General features: G+C 38.9%; 1 protein-coding gene across 11 annotated transcripts in view; it reads left to right on the forward strand.

Annotated features, from left to right (window-relative positions):
- MORN1 (MORN repeat containing 1) overlaps positions 1 to 19,439 on the forward strand; it is a 317,167-nt gene that overhangs the window by 15,490 nt on the left and 282,238 nt on the right. For all 11 annotated transcript variants that reach the window (XR_005590384.1, XR_005590385.1, XR_005590381.1 and 8 more), the window contains 3 exons: positions 13,301 to 13,397; positions 16,347 to 16,457; positions 18,669 to 18,792. Coding sequence is in view for 3 of the 11 variants with exons in the window: in XM_039509147.1 (XP_039365081.1) it covers positions 13,301 to 13,397; positions 16,347 to 16,457; positions 18,669 to 18,792 (332 nt within the window). In the remaining 8 variants the exon portion in view is untranslated. The remainder of the gene's footprint in view (positions 1 to 13,300; positions 13,398 to 16,346; positions 16,458 to 18,668; positions 18,793 to 19,439) is intronic.

Raw genomic sequence — 19,439 nt, forward strand, 5'->3', positions numbered from 1 at the left:
TGTCTTATTGTTCAGGAAGTACAGAAATGCCACTCATGCATTAATGTAGGAAATTAGATAATCAGCTGGAGCAATTTCTATTTGTCTGTAAACATGTATGTCTCGTTCACATTCTCCAAAATGTTAGTGGGGTTAATCTGAGGGGGTATGACAATTTTTCCTCTTTCCCTCCTAGAAGAAGAATTTGTGTGTGTGTGTGTGTGTGTTTGTTTTGGTCAAAGATCTTTCTCAGTTTTTTAAACGTCAAATAACTCTACTAATACCCTTATCCTAACAATACTTTTAGAAGTTAACATTTTAAGGGGAGGGGGGTAGACTAGCATATGGAAGAATACTTTTTTGTGGCATGTTGTAATGTATTCACTGTTTTATGTATGTGTTTTACTAGTTTAGAGCCTTAGGCCAGGTCTACACCTAAAACGTAGGTTGATCTAGATATGTCACTTGGGTGTGAAAAATTGACACCCATGAGAGACATAGTTAAGCCGACCTAAGCCCCAGTGTAGACACAGCTAGGTCAACAGAAGAATTCTTCCATCCACCTAGCTATCGCCTCTGGAGGGGGTGGACTTACAGTGATTGGCAAAAACCCTTCCGGTGCTATGGCATGTGTCTGCATTACAGTGCTACAGCGGCGAAGCTGCAATGCTGCTGCTGTAGTGCTTGTAGAGTAGGCATAACCTTTGTCTATAGGGATGTAAGTGTAGTCCTGTATGAATTTACATTGGGTGTAGTTCTAAAATTCAGCTTTTCAGACACTGAAAGCTAATGTGCAAAACAACAAGACTGTACATAGAAATAAAAAAAAAATATATCTCAGATGTACAAGATTTTAGAGAAATTCAGCTCAGGAAACAGGCAAATCCGTATGTGGGGTACTCAATTGACTTTGTCTTAGGAAGGGAAACATGACTTTCCTAGTAAAGCAAGGGATTTCGTATGTCTGTTTTAAAGATTGTGGGGTTGGGCTATCCCAGAGATACTCAAACTGTAGCTCTAGTGTCATATTGACTGTCTCTGCATGAGATGCTGGAGGAGCTCAGGGTTTGATTGCAGCTGCAAATGGGTTGCCTGATGCCCGGCACACTGAATGGAACGCTGCCTGATGCATGTGAAGCAGTGTGCAGGGGAGTGCTGGATAATTGGAGAGAAGTCACCAGGATCTCTCCTAGGTCTGATTCAGCAAAGTATTTAAGCATATACTTAGAGTTGAGAGGCGATTGTACCAAATGGGGAAGAAGAGATCTGCAAAGTAATTGCAGTATGATGTCCTGACGGTCCAAGGAAATGTTTTCATTGTGATGTATCCACACTTGAAAATTTAGCATTCCAGCAGTTCAGTGTCATACTACTAAGATCACAATGCAATATCAGGACTCTGCAGTATGTTTATTTTGTGGGTTTCTGCATCTCCATTTGATGGAGAAGTTGCTCTCCAGAGCTGCAAGCCTAGTCCAAGTGTTCTATTGTGTTTATAGTGGGAGTGTATCTTTTATTCCAAGACAGTGTTTCTTAAATTCAGGAATTTTCAGATTTTGAATCCTTGGCATCAAACTATTTCCTTTTGAAACTGATTTTAGTGGTCTAATTTTAGACCATAGTGAATACTTGGCCTCCTCAAATACTAGCCCCTACAACGCACACAATTAATGAGGCATTATAGAGTATTACTAGTATTCACCTCCAAAGAGGAGCCTGGAATTTGACAACTAAGGGGCAGAAGTGAGGCTGGTGATCTGAACTGTATGGGGAAGGTTGTACAACACCTGTGCTTACTACCTGGCTCTAGCCAAAAATATGGTTGGCATCCCTCCTCCCACTCGAGCACTAAATCTCCACCGAATTCCAATAATATAAAGTTAATCAGTGTGTTATTTTATATCATGCAAATATGGTATATAATTAGCCATGCCTTCCATACTGTTCTCTGTTTGATATCAGTGTTCCTGTGCTGAGAATTCTTTGCCTTTTCAGTTAAAGGTGTGTTTCTCAGTTGAATAGAAATGAACACAGTAATTCTTCTCCCTACCCTCATTTCCATGTATGCTTTTTTTTTAAAAAAAAGGCTTTGTGTATCATTTCCATGAATATACACCACTTTTTGGAATATAATCAATAGGACAAGCATCAGCAGGGTAGCCGTGTTAGTCTGGATCTGTAAAAAGCAACAAAGAGTCCTGTGGCACCTTATAGACTAACAGATGTATTGGAGCATAAGCTTTCGTGGGTGAATACCCACTTTGTCAGATTCACGAAAGCTTATGCTCCAATACATCTGTTAGTCTGTAAGGTGCCACAGGACTCGTTGCTTTTCAGTAGGACAAATGAGTTTGAATTAGATATGGAAACTATTAACAAAAAATGCACTATTACCAGTATGTTTCTGGTCTTAGGTACATGTGGCCTATCCATGTTGTTACGAAACATTGCCAACTGGCAATAAGAAGGGAGTACTTAAGTGGCTTGGCATTTTTGATAAATGAGTGTAGCTTATGCATTATTTGCACCACTAGGTGGCTCTCTAACATTTGTTTACAGATTGATCTCTTAAACTCCCCAAAGTATGATTTGCTTACATTATCCTGGACTGCCCCTGCATGGTTGTAAATGTTTTTAGTAGTGTACTTAATTTACAATGCATATGTACTCAAACAGAAAAATTGTTTGATAGGAAAAATATCTAACAATTCTATCAACAATACTTTGTTGATTAGTTCAGCATTTTAATTGACTCTTAGGCAAGTTTAAGAAATGAGCAGACAACAAACAAAAATCCCAACATTGCTATTAGTATTCATCCAACACATACTACTTTAAAGATTTTATAAATATTGTGGTTATAAAACACTAAAAGCTAAGGAACTTAGTTAAGTTTACTATCAGGGTTTAACTTCGTCTACTGTTAAACTATAACATATTGTCTTGTCATTAGGAACGAGCTGCTCAGTCTTCTGGAAGCCTTGTTCAAGTCAGACTAGTGATCTAGACCTTACAGCTCAATCAGATGGTCAAATCTTTCCACAGTTGCAAGTTTAATTTCTTTCCACACACTGCTCCTAAAGCCTCATTCCTATGCAGGATAGCAAAATTAACATGTTCCTGTCTGCCTTGGACATTTAGGGTGGGATCAATGAAGAGATTTAGGTATTGCAACATTGAGTGTTATGATGCCTAACTTTTAGGTGTGTAGAAAAGTTACAGGAATAACACTGCAATTCACAAAGCCTAAATTAGGGACCTAGACTCCCTATAATGAATGAAGAGATAGGTACCTTAGACTGCAGTCATCAAAGCCAGCATGCTAAGTGGGAAGCCACCTCATGGGAGATGCTGCATTCCTCTCATAGAGATATATGGTTAAATCCAAACTGTATGAAGGCTCCTAGCTCTGCTAGTGATCCAGAAACTGAGAGAAGACAGGCACTCGGCCACCTAAGTTGTGTGCAGGGATTGACAAGTATGGCGGCAGAGGGGCAGACGCTGTCTTATAACATTTAGTCTAGTGGATAGAATACTTACGCAGGATATGGGAGACTCCTAGGTCACCTCCCTCCTGAGGGAGAGAAGGGATTTGAACAAGGGTCTGTTACCTCTCAGGTGAGTGCCCTACCCACTAGGTTTTAGAGTCATTCTAACACGATCTCTTGCCCAAGTAATTGAGGATTAAAGTGGAACAACTTCAGTAGGAGAGACTGAGGGAGCCCCACCCCAGAATACCCTATAGCTCAGTGATTAGCGCATACAGCTGAGAGGTGGCAAATCCCTGTTCAAAACCCTTCTCCCCTTCATGGGTGGGGGTGGAATGCAAACTAGGAGTCTCCCACATCCTGGGTGAGTACCCTATTCAGAGGGCTAAAGATTATAAGGGATCTGCTGCTCTTCCTGCCCCACTCCTTGGGCAGTTTTGTGTGAATGTGTCTGAGGGGCCTGATTCAATAGAGATGCTCAGAGGCTGCCCCACCAGGCTGGGTGCCCATATGTGACTTGGGCAGCTAAATTCCTTTCTATCAGTTTGTGAATCACTCGAGTGTAGGCAGGAGATAGGCAGTCCGATGCCTATCGTGAGGCAGCAGCATACGTACTCAGGCAGAAGATAGGCGTCCAGCTGCCAAGAGTGAGGCTGCAGTACACGTACCCAGAGGAATAAAACCTAGGCACCAAGTGAGTTTAGGCACTTGCAGTATTAGGTGAGTTTTGTGGCTCAGACCGGTGCCTAAAAATGGGACTTAGGCCTATGTATATTAGTGGACCCCCCCTTATCCATTGGCTTTGGCGTTTCATTTAACATCCAGGTTTACAGTGAGCATTGTCTCTTCCATTCCAAATTGGAAAAAATAGATGATAGATTTTAAGACTACCCATCGTGACCTTACAGAGGCGAGAGGATCCTTTCTATCTCTTGCCTTTGTCAGCTGGTGGCCAGGCTTTAGCGCAGATGTAGACAACTAGCAGAATATACCACCCACTTTGTAAATTTTGTGTGTGTACATCTTGAATGTTACCAAGTTACATTTCAACTCAGTGACCCTTATGATTTATATTAAATGGCACTTCCAGGCAAGCTGAAAAGAATTTCCCTACTGGCAGAGTCAATAGGAACAGTCCCAGCTAGAAGCCTCTCTGCACATCTTACAGTGCCATTTGTTAAACCATGAGGTTTCTCTCATTTTTTTCCCCTCTGCCTTAACCCCATCATCCTGTTCATTCCACATTACAACTAACCTTTTTGGGCTAGGCAAACTAGAGATGAACATTCAGTTCATCATGTGAAGAAAATCTCTTCTCTAAATTGCTTTAACAAATTATCCTATGACAGATTCTGTTGAAGGTGTATAGAAAATCTGCAGCAAATATTTTTCCACTGTTTAATATTTTAGGCAGTTATTAATGCAAAATTAGTTTGTGTTGTAGTTATTTACATTAAAAATTATGGGGGTTGAATATTCTTAGATCAGTTAGTCATCATTTATGTATGTAGCAGCTCTTATACAATGTATTTTAATGCCTTCCAGGAAGAAAACTGCCAACAATATGGTTAAGATAATTTAGGAAAGCAGATACAAAAATATCTGAAGACTAGGTTTTTCAATTGCTGCTGGAAGCAAGGAATGAAGAACTTGGGGTTAAATTTACTCTCAAAATGTTGAGATATCTAAAGGCAGGCTGTGCCCCAACAGTTTGAAGATATTGTGATACAATAAGAGCTCAGCTCTTGCTATGCTGAATACACACTTAAAAATAGAAGAGTTCAACAAGATGTGAATTATAAAAAATGAGCAATACATTTTGCAAAACCTAATTAGAGATTGTGTACAGGCAATGAAAAGATTCAAAACCAGTCATGATGCTAGAACAAATCTTGTTATCTGTATCAAGCACAGGGAATCTCAAGCCTCTGTTTTGCCCATGAAAGTTTGTGCATGTACATTTTCCTGGCATAATCTTTGGGCATTCAAAACTCTTATGTACACAAGCTTTATTTGTTGCAAGTTAGCTAGGACTTTACCCAATTTGCACACAACAGCTTTACTCATGAAGATGGTGGGCTTTCTAGGTTGCTTTTGAAAGGTTATGGTCCTTATTGGGACAATATTTTGAAGAAGCTGAGTGGAGAGTGGATCTAAGAAGCCAAATCAGCACAGTCATAAAATAACCAATTTAGGAAAATAAGGGCATGGACAAATATTTCAATCTTTAGTAAACAAAAGGAAGCACTTCTACATGGCAGTATTTTTGAGATGTCAAAGAACAGATTGAATAAGGGCATGGATGCTACATTTGGTGTATCTGTGCTCTGCGTTTTTGATCTGTAATAACAACAACAGCAGCTGGATTTCCTTTTGGACAGGCCTTGGAAGGAGAGAAATTAGTAAGTAGGTTGGGTCAATCTGCTGACAGCACATTTGGATTTTTCAAAAATGTTTATCTCAGCCAACAGTTTAATTAAACATCAGGTGAACAAGCAGTAGTTAAGACTACATTAATGGAGGAAGCTGTTAATGGCAAAATAACTCAGGTTATCATCTGCATAACTATAAAAAACTAATTTCACACTGGGGGAGGAATGTTGCCAAGAGGTAAGAGCACAGGAACTAAACTGGAATACTGAAGAATCTATAATAAGACTAGAGCATTGAAAGCTTCAAGGCATAAAAATTCCCATCCTTGACCTATATTCTTATGAATTCAGCTTGAACATGTGAATGTGTGGATGCAGTTGAGATTGGAAGACAATCTAATGAAATATATATGAAGTTTGCATGGATTAATGAACTAAAGCATTTATTTTTCCACATGAAAAGTGTTTCTTACCTATGATTCCTCTTTCTTTGGTGGCTGCATAGGTCCCAGTAAGCAGATGCTGTGTTCCATTCTGTCCCTGTTGCTGCTGCTTTGTGTGTTTTGGCTGAGTTTAGTTTGTCTTCTTTCCCAGAGGAAGGCCTGCTGTTTGATACACCTGTTAACTACGCTAAACAGGTGGCTAGCCTTATGGGCTTTTTCACCTGCAATGTTTTTTCTAAGATCCATTTGAGTTTCATTATCTGTTTTAAAGAGTAATAGCCTCAGTAATTATGCAGATTCTTTAAGTTTAATTGGTCGATATTTAAATTACCAGATTTCAGTAGTTCTGATTTATACCACATTCCTGTGGAAAACTGAGAATGTATAGATACAGTAAAAACTCATCCCCAGTTTGCCACTAAGGTAACATAGTGATGAGTGCAATTAGAACAACCTAGATCAGTAATTTCAGCAGTGGTAAAGTAGCCATGCATTTTTTAAGTAAATAAAAATTGAAATTGCTGTTGGCATCACTGGCTATTGCTTCACTCATGAATATAACTTTTTATTATTATTTGTATTCCAGTACTGCCAACAGTGTTCACCGGCACTTTCCAAACATATGAATGTGCAGTCTCTCTAATGCTCCGTGACCTTATGTTACAATCAAAGGCATGTGCATAATGCAATATTCACAAGAAGATGACAGTAGGAGGGTGTAATCAATAATAGTTGTGTCAGAATACAGACCAGTAATCCAAGAAAAGCTCTTTCCTCACCCCCCCCTTCCTTCAGTTCACTCAAATTTGTATATACCATACAATAGATTAGGATGAGGACTTATGGTAAATATTTTGTATTGTGACAGGATATTTTACCCAGAGAAGCAAAGCTATTTTGCTTACTCAACCTAGCAGTCAGGTCTCATTAGTTCCAACTCAAGAAGATCAACTGTGGAGAGTCTTTGAAGCCAGACAGGCGCTAGTGTGTGAGACAGGTGCTCCTGCAGGGAAAAACCTCTAGAACAGCCAGCTAAGAAGGAAACTTAAGATACAACGTTTATGGCAGATGTTTTTAAGTTAAAACCTCAGGAAAGAATATTGAGTTTTGGACACTAAAATGTTTTCTATATTGAGAGCTGGGTGGGGAGTCTGCCAGGTCTGTAGAGAAGATGTCAATGACATATTTTCCTCTCCCCCCCTCCCCCCCCGCCCATCTTTATTGATTTTTTTTTTTTAAATACAAGGAATATTGTGTACGCTGCTTATTTCATGGAAGGGTGAAATGCAGTTGAAACCTTGATATCTTGCTTAGTAAATGGACATTGAACAGTTTTATCATCTACTGGAACTTAAATAATTTTCCAGGATATGCCGTTATTATTTGACACCTGGGAAAAATGAAACATTGTAAACTTTTTGCTAGTCATCAATTACTACTAAGAGTGTAGGTCTTGGAATTGTTGTGGATAAATTATAACATTCTGTCAAACAGAGCTTGCAAGAAGAGGAAGATCGGTACAATAAGTCATGAAGTATCTAAACAAAGGGCCAAGTAGTTAGTTGGTATCAATTGCTGTAGCTCTGCATGCTTCCATGTAGCTACACTGATTTACACCAGCTGGGTACCTGGCCCCTAATGACAGAATCATTTAACGCAATGCATCCTTCAATCATTGTTTGAAGGGCAAAAGAAATATTAGCCTACTGAATAAGAAAACTCCTATACAAATGAAAATGTCTCAATGGATTGAAGCTTGATAATGGAGATGTTTGGGCTTTTATCAATCAAATTAGATCATATGGAAATAATATACTGTCAGTAGCATACAAGATGAGACTGAAGTAACCAAAATTAATTATAATAATAGTATAATAGCTACTCATTTAGAAATGGAAACACCATCAATTAACTGGAAATTGCTTCCTGAAATAAAAAATTAAGTACTTGTTTCTTGAGATTCATTGAAAACCCCTTTTCCTTATTCATAAGCAGATACCTTTCCACCACCCACCACTGCAGAAAAGAATTAGTATAAAAATAAAAAAAAAAATCCTAGATCAAAACAGAAAATCTGCACATTAATCAAAATGTGCTGTCAGTGAGGAGGCTGTATAACATTCAACTGCCCCGAGTAGATTACAAAAAACACTAATGCAATTATTCTGCTATTGATTAAGTTTTGTTGAATGGGAGCTAGCTATTTCTAAGTTGTGGTGCATTAGGGCAGATCTCTTAACCTCTCTGTGTCTCAGTTTCCCTATTCGTAAAATGGGGGTGACACCTCTTTCACAAGGATGTTATGAGGATTAGTGTTATAACATGGTGCTGTGGAAATGTTACTCTGTACAAGTGCTAAATGTTCTTATCTACTTATCAAACATATTTGTTACTTCCATTTAAAATAGATTTCATATGAATACATTCAGTTTGAACTTCAAAAAAATCTTTGATGGTATTATAAAAATATCAGATTGTAATTCTGGTTACTACTGACTGAGTAGGATAAGGGCCCTTCTTCATCTGATAGTTAACTGAGAAATATTCTCCCTGGTGATCATTTACTTTTAACGAGGAACTATTTTGTTTATTTTTTGGTTTCCGCAAACTGATGGAAATGGTACCAAAAATGGTCTTATTGTGTTTAAAAAATAATTTAAAAAAATTAATTAAAAAAATTAAAAAGCAGAGCTACCTATTGAGATCAATGAACAGTGAGTTTTACTTACAAACAAAAAGGCAACAAAAACAAACACAATATAGCCCATGTCTGGAAACTTGTGATCATTTCTCTTTTTCTTCCTCTTCCTCCCTTCTCTTGCTGGCTGGCTGACTGGTGGCTGTTTTCCTTAGGGCCCTTCTGTGGCTCCGGCTGTTCACGCTCTTGGCTGTCCTTATCAACACGTGATGTGTGGATGGCGCTTCTGTGAACGTCAGCATTTCCAAACCTTGCATGTGTTGCATTGCTAAGCAACTTTTAGCAACACTTATCTCTCATCCTTATGCCATCTGGAAGAGAGGATGATGCAAGGAAGTGTGCCAAGGAGAGGCTGAAGGCAAATCAAAGAAAGAGATGGCTTAATTACATAGCAGAGGGAGTAACCCAAACAGAGAGCACTTGTGACTGTTGGTAAAGGTGCCCTCCCACCTTCTATGGATGAGGATGATGGACCATAAGAACGGTTACATATCCCGCTACTTTCATGTTTTTTTTTTTAAAGTGTTAAAATCTTACTTGTTGGTAGCTGCTGGAAAAAGAGGCATACACAAAAGAACTCTATGGCTGTGGCAAAGTTGCTGCCCCAACACACTCCCTCCTGGATGGCTGTTGCACTGCAGCAAGTTTTGTCTCAGTGTCCCCCTACTATCCGTTGGTCTACTTCAGCCATAAGATTGTCCAAGCCTTCTAGCCAGACCACTTTGCTGAGTCATGCCCCTTTCCAGGCCACAGAGTCCTCTACCAAAGTCCAAAAGAAATGTAAACAAAGATCAAACCTTCAAACAAGCTGGGCTCAGCTGTTCACCTCTTTCTCATACGTGTACCTCATCCACTACAGTTTACCCCCATGCCTTGTCTCAAGCTCCTATGCCTTCGACAACTCCACTCTCCAGTGGCTGGCACACTCATTCTCTCTCTTAGGGGTTGAGGCAGGTTACATCTCCTCAGAGCCCGTGTCTCCAGTCAGCCTTCTAGCTTACCCTTGGAGTAGCATGACTGCTCTGCTGCCCTTCTCAGCCTTCTTTCAGGTTGCATACTAGACAGAGGGAAGAAATCTCTGCTCCCTCATCCAGATCTTTATGAAACAAGCCCTATTCTCCCCCAGCTGTCTCTGTCTCTAATTTAGCCTAGCCCACCCTTCAGGTGTGAGCACGAAGGTTAATTGGGTTCTCATATTAGCTCTTTACCAGCATGTGTGGGATGAACACCCCATCATAATGGCACACTTGCATGTAGTACAGTAAGATAAGTCTCCTATTATTTCAGTACATCACAATAAACCGATTAGTTTCTAGTTATTTTGAAACCTCTTAAACTTCAGATTTCCCACCATTACTATCACCAGTTCAGCTCCGCTGGTAGTAGCGGTTACGTTAACCAGCCACTCTGTGCTAGACTGACTGACATTTTAATGACTGTGTTATCCAACCTTCCTCAGAGCAGGTGTAGATGACACCATTTTGAAAATGGCAATGCCTGCTCATAGTGTGATTACATTAGTTACCACCATCGCTGCCTGGGGTGGAACTACACTGCTGATAGAAATGGTGAGATTTTTTCAGAAGAGTCCACTGCATAGTATTATCTCTTCCCCCTAATCTCATTTTTTCTCCCCCCCCCCCACACTTTTACAATTAAAATGATTTATTCTGCTATACATTTATATTGCAATAATAATAACTTTTCCCTCTGAAGGCTAAACACTAATCTGAATCATTGCCAAATCCCGATAGGCCTGTGTCGTTATTGAGTGACTACTTGTTCCCTTGCTTTTCTGTTAATCATGATCTTTAACTCTCCTAAAAGTAACGTAGCAGTGCTGAAGTTACTGGGTTTCCCCAGTACCGCTTCAGAGATTGAATTCACTTCTGTATGGTATCTTTCATACTATGTATTAGTGAATGTTTAGAAGTGTGAGCACCATTGTAAATGTTGTCATGCTAAGAAGTAGATTTTTTGGCATATTCAGCATTTAAAAGTGATTGCTACATCTTTTCTTTGAACTGCTTATTTTAACCATAGGAAGAGAGGCACTGGTTATACAAGAGCAAAGGGCCACATTCTAACTCATGTTCTATAGCAGGGGTAGGCAACCTATGGCACGTGTGCCAAAGGTGGCACGCGAGCTGATTTTCAGTGGCACTCACACTGCCCGGGTCCTGGCCACTGGTCCGGGGGGCTCTGCATTTTAAATTAATTTTAAATGAAGCTTCGTAAACATTTTAAAAACCTGATTTACTTTACATACAACAATAGTTTAGTTATATATTATAGACGTATAGAAAGAGACCTTCTAAAAATGTTAAAATGTATGACTGGCACGCGAAACCTTAAATTAGTGTGAATAAATGAAGACTCGGCACGCCACTTCTGAAAGATTGCCGACCCCTTTTCTATAGTACTTTACTGCATAAATAGTCCCATTGATTTCAGTGGAACTACTTGTGAAATAAGGTGTTACTCAGTGTGAGTAAGGAATCAGAATCAGGCCCAGAACTACAGCTTTGATAACTACATTTGTATATAGCAAGCAGGTTTACCTTGCTCTATATACAGTATATACATACAGTTTATATACATAGACTGTATTTAGTCCAAACGTACTTCCTTCCTGATATCTGTAGTTGTTGGTAACTCAGCTAATATTAACAAATATATAAACTTAAGCTTTCTCTTCAAGAATGACTATCCCTGTAGTTTCTCCACTGAAATTTCTCTGTCCTAAAACCCAATTATTTGCTCAAGGAGCTACTCCCACCTGTCTGTCCCAAATGGAGTTAATGAGTTGCATCTGCCACCAGCGAATCAACAAAAATAAGCTGGCATCGCCTTGCAGGGTTTCAACACCTGATAATAGGGTGGGACAACAGAAGAGCCTGCCATCCGGTCCATTATGAAACTTTCATTCCATGCTTTCTAACAATTATACTCTAAAGCAAATTGTTTTCAAATTATTTCCATGGAATGCTTTAAAATAATGAGGGGAAAACTAGAATAAAGTGAGTTGCTGCAGAAACATATTTCTGCAGAACTGTTTTTAACAGCCTGTGCTCAGTCGCTCTTGTTCTCTAATTTGGATACTAGTTGCTAAAGGTGGAAAGAGTGGAAGAATTCTAACCTCTAAATCCATCCGGAATTTGAAGGTGGCTTAGACAAATTTAGAGTTATAGTAGCACTTTGTTTTGTGCAGCCTCCATTTATCATACAGCAGAACCAGAAATTGAACAACCTGCCGTAAATAAATTTTTAATTTGCAGTGGATCAGCATAGCAGAAATGAGATCACGTGAGACTTTAAAACGTGTTTATTCTCCAGCTCCTAACACCCTGTTAAGTTTAAGGAGTCAGTGCCATAGTGCAGGAGAGAGCCTGAAATACATACTTTCTCTCTCTCTCTCTCTCTCTTTTTTTTTTTTAACACTACATATAGCTATTGGCAAATATTATAGAAGTACCACTTCACTTCCCACACTTAAACTTTTGGTTGTCTGTGTGTGTTGCAAGTGTGAGTTCCTGCTCCCCTGCCCATGACAGACTGTCTCACCATTCTTCTATTGTCAGCAAATAGCTGTGAAAGCCACTAGAAAAGGATGTCTGTCTCTCATACCCCTCTAGTCCTGGTCCACACAGAAGATAACAGCCTAATACTGTTACTTTGTGCTGTGGATCTCAAGGTTCCAGTTGCTGAAAGAGACAGAGGTCCTGTGGAAAAATAATATCTGGTCTTGCAATTAAATATTTTATCATAAGGCATGCATACCAGGGGCCCAATTATGGTTGCACAGGAGCTCAGTTCTGGCATTCCCTAACTTTTGAGTGCTTGATTTTGCAAACATCATTTTCTTTATGTGTATAATATTATATATCTTGGGCCAAATTCAGCAGTGGTGTAAATCATTGAGATTTTTGGGGTTGAATTTGTCCCAGTATGTCACTCTTCACAATCTGTATAGGAAATGGTGCGTCATTCTGCATGTGCCAAGTAGTAACTCATTCTCTGCATTTAAGTGCAATGTAATTTCTTCACAGAAGCACCTCTGATAATAGCGCCCCACTGTAACAAACCTTCGGCAAGAAATACTTGATTCTTCTTTTTCTTTAGAGGGTGTATTGTGGAGTGCCACGTAATCCTCGACTGTTGTGTGGTCCCCCATTCAACATGTTCACACAACTGTTGGAAGGGTATTTATAAAGAACCTTGAGGGCCACCCACTTGGCTATTGAGAACCCTCTGGAATAATCCCTTCGATATAAAGTAGCCTGTGTTGCAAATTTGAAATCAATGTGTTTCTATTTGAAGGGACAGTGGAGAAATGATGTGTTCAATGGACAGGGCACTGAAATTCATTGTTCTGGTGTCATCTATGATGGACTGTGGATCAATGGCTACCCTGCTGGTATGTTCATTCATTATGCTATCCAGTTATTAACAAGACTTCAACATAATGCTTTGGCTGTCTCTCTGTTGATTAATATGATCTGGCTATAGTGTTAGCCTCCTCTGTGCACTCAGTTTGCCTGGAACATGTAGTTCATAAGAGAGAAAGCGTAGCTGTTTGAGTGGCACATTTATGTGTGTGTGGTGGGGGGGGAAGCTATTAATTCAAATTAAATGTAGGGCCACAATGAAGTATAAAATGTTACTTTGGAATCTTTTTTGAAGAATAATGTGCTCTTTTCATTTTAAAGCAAATCTCACATACGTTTTTGGAGTTAAAGGTCGTTACCTTATTCACAAAAATAATAACATAGTAAGTTTAAAAAACAAGTATTAAATTGTCCTGCTCAGAAAGCAGAGGTCACAACTTGATATTCATCTCTTCCATGGTTAATTATTCAGCATATTCCTAGCTGCTTTCTATACTGTTTCACAAACCGCCCTAGATAAAAATTAACTAGAAGATCAAGTACTATATTTCCAATAAATTCTGATAGCTTTTAGAACATAATGTATCATGGTTTCCAAACTGGAAATGGTTGTTGCAATATGCAAGAAGATTTATTTGCTGAAAACCTAATAGAATGTTAGGGCTGGATGGAAGATGAAATTAGAAGAACTGTTTGGGAAGAGAAGACCCCTAGAATTTCTCCATTTTTCTCTTTCAAAAACCATGAGTCAGGCTAGCCTCCTCTTCTAGCTGAGGACTGGATATGGCACAGGAGAGGCACATGGCTTATGGTGTCAGACCTCTAGAAAGAGTTCCAGAATTATCTCCATGACTCATTTTGCAATGGAAAGGGAAGAAGATCTAGGGTAGAGGAAATCATCTCTTGTGTGAAGCATAGTTACAACACCTTAGAATCCCCTTTGATCACTCATCCAGCTTTTGACTTCTCAGCATTTTCAAAGGTACACATCATCTAAACTTGATTGCTCCTCAACCCTTCTGGTATTAGTTGTAAATATCATACAAGAAGTAGGTTTTAAGAAAGGATTTGAAGAGGACAATTTAGTGGCCTATTGGAGCTGTTTGGGGAAGGTGTTCTGTGTAGGGGGCATCATGAAAGGAATCCGAAATGGCTTGGTGGAAGAGAATAAGCAGGGTACTGTAATTTGTAGAATTATTATCATTTGTATTACCGTACTGCCTATGAATTCTAGTCATGGAGCAGACCCCAGTGTCCTAGGCACTGTACAAAGACAGAACAAAAACTTTGTTCTGCCCCAAAAACTTTGCAGACTAAGTATGAGATAAGAGACAACATATAGGTAACAGACAGAAGAGGAAATTTAAGGAAAATATGAGACCGTGTTGGTCAGCACGATTGTCTCCGCACACCAGCAGTCTAATGTTGTCAAGTTTTTTGTAGGCATCATGGAAAAGGAGAGTTTTAAGGAGCGTTTTGAAGGGGGATAATGAGTTAGTTTTGCAGATGTTTATGGAGGGTGTCTCCCACACATGAGAGAGAGCATGGGATAAAGCATTAAGCTGCTTGCTAGAAAATTTAACAAGTGAACGGTGAAAACTGGCACAGTGCCAATCAGAGGCAGTTGATGTCTTGGTACTGAATGAGAGATGATAGGCATGGTGGGGATAGGCCATGAAGGACACTGAAAGTGAAGAAGAGTAGCTTATGTTTGAAGCCGTAGAGATGAGAGAGGCAGAGGAAGGATGCAACAAGAGGGGAGATGGTCAAAGCACCAGAGTGGGGAAGTGATCTTTGCAGCACCATATCTGAGCAGGGCAAGGTTGAATTTGTCAGGGCCAGAGAGAAGGATGTTGCAGTAATCAAGACCTGAGATGATAAAAGCTTGGATGAAATTTTTAGTTGTGTGTATAGATAGGAAAAAATAGTATACATGGCCCTTTCATGTAGTTATACATTTTAATACCTCTAGCCAGGATAATCCTGGATGCATGTAAGATGGAAAAGGATTGGTTTAATTCCTTGACTCTGTGAAATGCACATTAATATTGTTCTCTTTTCCAGGAATCTGAAACTGACACAAGGTTAATCCACACCTAAAAATCAGAGCTAGAAAAGAGCAACAAAGGTCAACTAGCCTATTCCCCTCCTGGTGGAAGGTTGTCCCCTATGATACAGTCTCATAACAAGCATTGTAAACAAAACAGAGCCTAGACAACTGTCATTCCAGTTTTCAGATTGATATCTGATCCACTGACACATTTGTTCACTAGTGCAAAAATCACACCTCTGCTTTCTAATTGTGCTTTACACATAATCCCAAAGTTCTTCACAAATGATATGTAAACAACATTACTAAAATGCATCAATCTCTGTGATGGAAGGAGGCAGTCAGTGGTACAAAGCATACTTCAGTGAAGGTGGGGAAGGTAACTTTTGATTTAGGACATAAAGATAAAACCATTTAATCTGAAAGTTCTCATATGAAATTATCACACGCAGAAAATTTAATGGAACTCAGTGCATCTATTTCTGAAGGATGAAATGCTAAATTAACCTCCCTGGGATCTGAAGTTGTGGCTGCTGGGAATCAAGGTAACCATCTCTGGAGCACTACTAGCTGATCCACATCCTGTGGAAACAAATGGAGAGAGACTCCCATTGACTTCAATAGGAGTTAGATTAGGATCGAAAACACACACACACACGGTTTCTGCACATTTTGTTTGGCCTATATCCACTAAAGGAATTGCTTAAATAGTGGCTCATCTTTTACCACCACCAATAAGAAGAAGATCTAGAATGAAAGTATAGCAATTTGTAAGGCTATTGATGCCTGAGGTCTACTACCAGCAATTCATCAATCTGTTTGGGAGAGAAAATCATAAAAGATGCTCCAGAGCAATGGTTCTTTGAAGGAGGGGGAGCACTTCAAGTCTATTAATTAGAGAAGAACTCAAATATATTTAATGTTGCAGCTCAAGCAAAGAAGATAGTAATTTTGGGCCCAGAAGTTATTGATGTAATCCAAGGGTCTGCTATCACCCTTCATGTCCAGCTACAGAATGAAGAAGGAGAGGTTTGTGAATGTAAGAACATGTTTAAAGATATTTTCTGCCATATAAAAATGTTTCACCGTTATAAATAGAGAATAAAAATACCAAAACATGGCATTAAATTAAATTTTCCTTTGACAGTTAAGATAATTTTTGTTCAAGGTCTTTTATGAGACCTATAATTTTGCCTTGTACCACTCAGGTATGTGGCTGCCACCTAAAAGGATATGGTTTGTGGAATCTTTTAAATTTGGGGTGTGCTGTACTTCTGATGTCTTGCCACACACAAGTCATTGCACATGACCCAAAGGTACAAATGTACACACATCTACACACATCCTACTTTCAGAAAACAATTATATGTAAATAATCTATGCAATAGGCAATGTTATCATACTGGTAGCATCTCAAGAAATGAAGTGTTTGATAGATTGAGCAAAAAAATCTGTCAGTGTCCCTAAAAATTTATGAATTTTACTTCATTTCTGAATTCCATGCTTAATATTATGTGTGCACATAATTCGCTAGTATTATTTCAAAATCTCAAAGCGGAAAGTCATTATAGTTAGAAACATGCACAATGTGGGACTGTTCTGTTAAGGAGATTAATAATGGGATACAATTTTTCACAGTTAAATCCAGGTCATTAATGACCAAAATTTATAAGCATCTGACAGCTTGTTTGTGGCCTGTGTACATGAGTTGATGGTCTCAGACCCATATTTAGAGAACATTAACTGGTCTCTTTGTTGGCAGTCTTAGCAGAAAGGTAAGGGATTGAATAGAGACAAAACTCTCCTCTCAACTCTAGAAGGGTTCTCTCCAGGTCAGTGTTAGGATAAATTAGAAGGGATAAAGTTTGTACTGTACTTTTATTTGCAGAGAGAGAAGACGTCATTTTCCAGTGCTGTCAATCTATGCCCTTTCACAATCAATGCATTCATTTAAATTCTGTATTCAGAAAAGAAAACCTTCCTGTTGACAGTTAAAACTCACTTGGTCTTTGTAACCTTCTATTTAAAATCATTTCTGTGGAAGTCAAGGCTATCCACAGCATTGTGGAGTTAAATGAATGTACCTAGATAAGTATTTCAGAAAATGTGACAGCTTTGTTATAGCTTTTCAAAAATACAAATCAGAGGAGGTTATTTAAAATGAATCCTCTGGAAAGGTTAAACTATGTCTTTGTTCTTTTTCTCACAATTTGAATAGAAAATGTTCAAGGAAACTGAAATATTTATTCCCCATATTTGCCTTTACTAGAAATGGTGAGCACAAACTCTCTGTTCCAGCCTGCTGAGAAGACAAGCTGGCTTTCAAGTTGTGATCTCCCAACTGAAAGTACAAATGACAGTTTTAGCTCTGTTGTTTGCGTGGCATAGTAAAAGAAGACTCTTGGCAAGCTTCATCTACATGAGGGTTGGAAACTTTGAGTACCTAAGGCCTCTGCAGAATTATGCATGTTTCTTTGAAATTTTGCAAGGGATTCAGTGACTGCTGAGGTTCCTCTGATCATTACTTTACTTTTCTCAATCTGCTTTCTTTGGATGCTGAACTGCAGAAAGTATAATTTTTCCTACCTTGCCCCTGGACTAGTATTTGGCTTCAACTTCTGTGAAATTAAGCCCGCACAGAATTTGTCCCTAGTTTTTACCAGACTATCTATTTTTTTTCTGTCAGAAGAAAGCTGTATTACAATTAATATCAACACATCACAAAATGAAACCACAATATTGAAGGAACAGACTCAGCAGCTGAGAGATGGAAGGACACACCATTTTGATTTGCCAAATAAACAATATAAGGCTAAGGATTAACAATTGAAGTGAATGAGCAAGAAATATTAATGGGGTATTAATCAAAGATATTATTAGATCATGACTGAAATATCTACAATGAAAGAGAAGCAAGAAAATAACACTGGATTATTCTCTCAAGTAGATTCTGATTTCCTAGAGATTTTCTTACACTTAAATCTTAATTTTTAAAAATATTTTCTTCTTCCTTCATCATATATTTTTCTTTTTGAAAACCACTGACCACTAGTCTGTTGGACAAAACACTAGGTTTTATTACCACCCTTGCTAACAAGTATGATGAGTGTTTTTACTCAGTGGTTGATTCTGAAATTTTGCATAAACTTGTAAGATGATATTGTGCAGTTGCAACAAATATTTCAGTTTTTTACTACACAGTTATGAAATTTTAATTGTTTATTTTTCCTGTTGCTCTTTTGATGGGAAGATGAGAATGGTCGACTTTTGGAGATCTGGGCTGGAGTCAAAAATCATCAAATTCCAGCAAGTTCTTCTACCAGCTTATTCAAGTTAATTGAAGAAGTTGAAAGGAAGCCAGTGAAAACCCCTTTGTACGTAGTGTGTGGAAAAATCTATTTCATGAAGTATTTTCTCTTGAATAATACACAAGGTGCAGTGACTCAGTGTTTTGCAGTCACTCATTGGTGTTTTCCCTGTGTATCGGTGCTGACTTTCCCTTGCAGTACTTGCCCTATCATCTAGTTCAAGCCAGATTCTTGGATTTTTCTTGTGCCATCACCACTTACTTTCTATGAATTTCTCCTCTTCCTCCCAAGCCTGTGACTTCCAGAAGGCACTGGGAACCTCATTGAAATCAGTAGAAGGAATCCTATTGCCTTCAGTGGCCTTTGGCTCATGACCCTGGGTGATAAGGCTAATTCCTTTCATAAACTCTGACTATATTCCCTCTTACATTACCAGGGCTGCCCGGGGGGCGGGAGGGGGGAAGTGGGGCAATTTGCCCCAGGCCCCACAGGGGTCCCCACGAGAATATAGTATTCTATAGTATTGCAACTTTTTTTTTATAGAAGGGGCCCCTGAAATTGCTTGCCCCAGGCCCCCTGAATCCTGTGGGCGGCCCTGTACATTACTGCAATCTTTATTGACATTGAGTGTGAGAATCCTGGGGTAGATCTTCTTTAGTCTTTTTTCCCTTGTATATCTGAATTACTTTGCCAGTATTTCTTGATACAGTATT

Source organism: Mauremys reevesii, linkage group 21 (assembly GCF_016161935.1).
Source record: "Mauremys reevesii isolate NIE-2019 linkage group 21, ASM1616193v1, whole genome shotgun sequence".
Lineage (NCBI taxonomy): Eukaryota > Metazoa > Chordata > Testudines > Geoemydidae > Mauremys > Mauremys reevesii.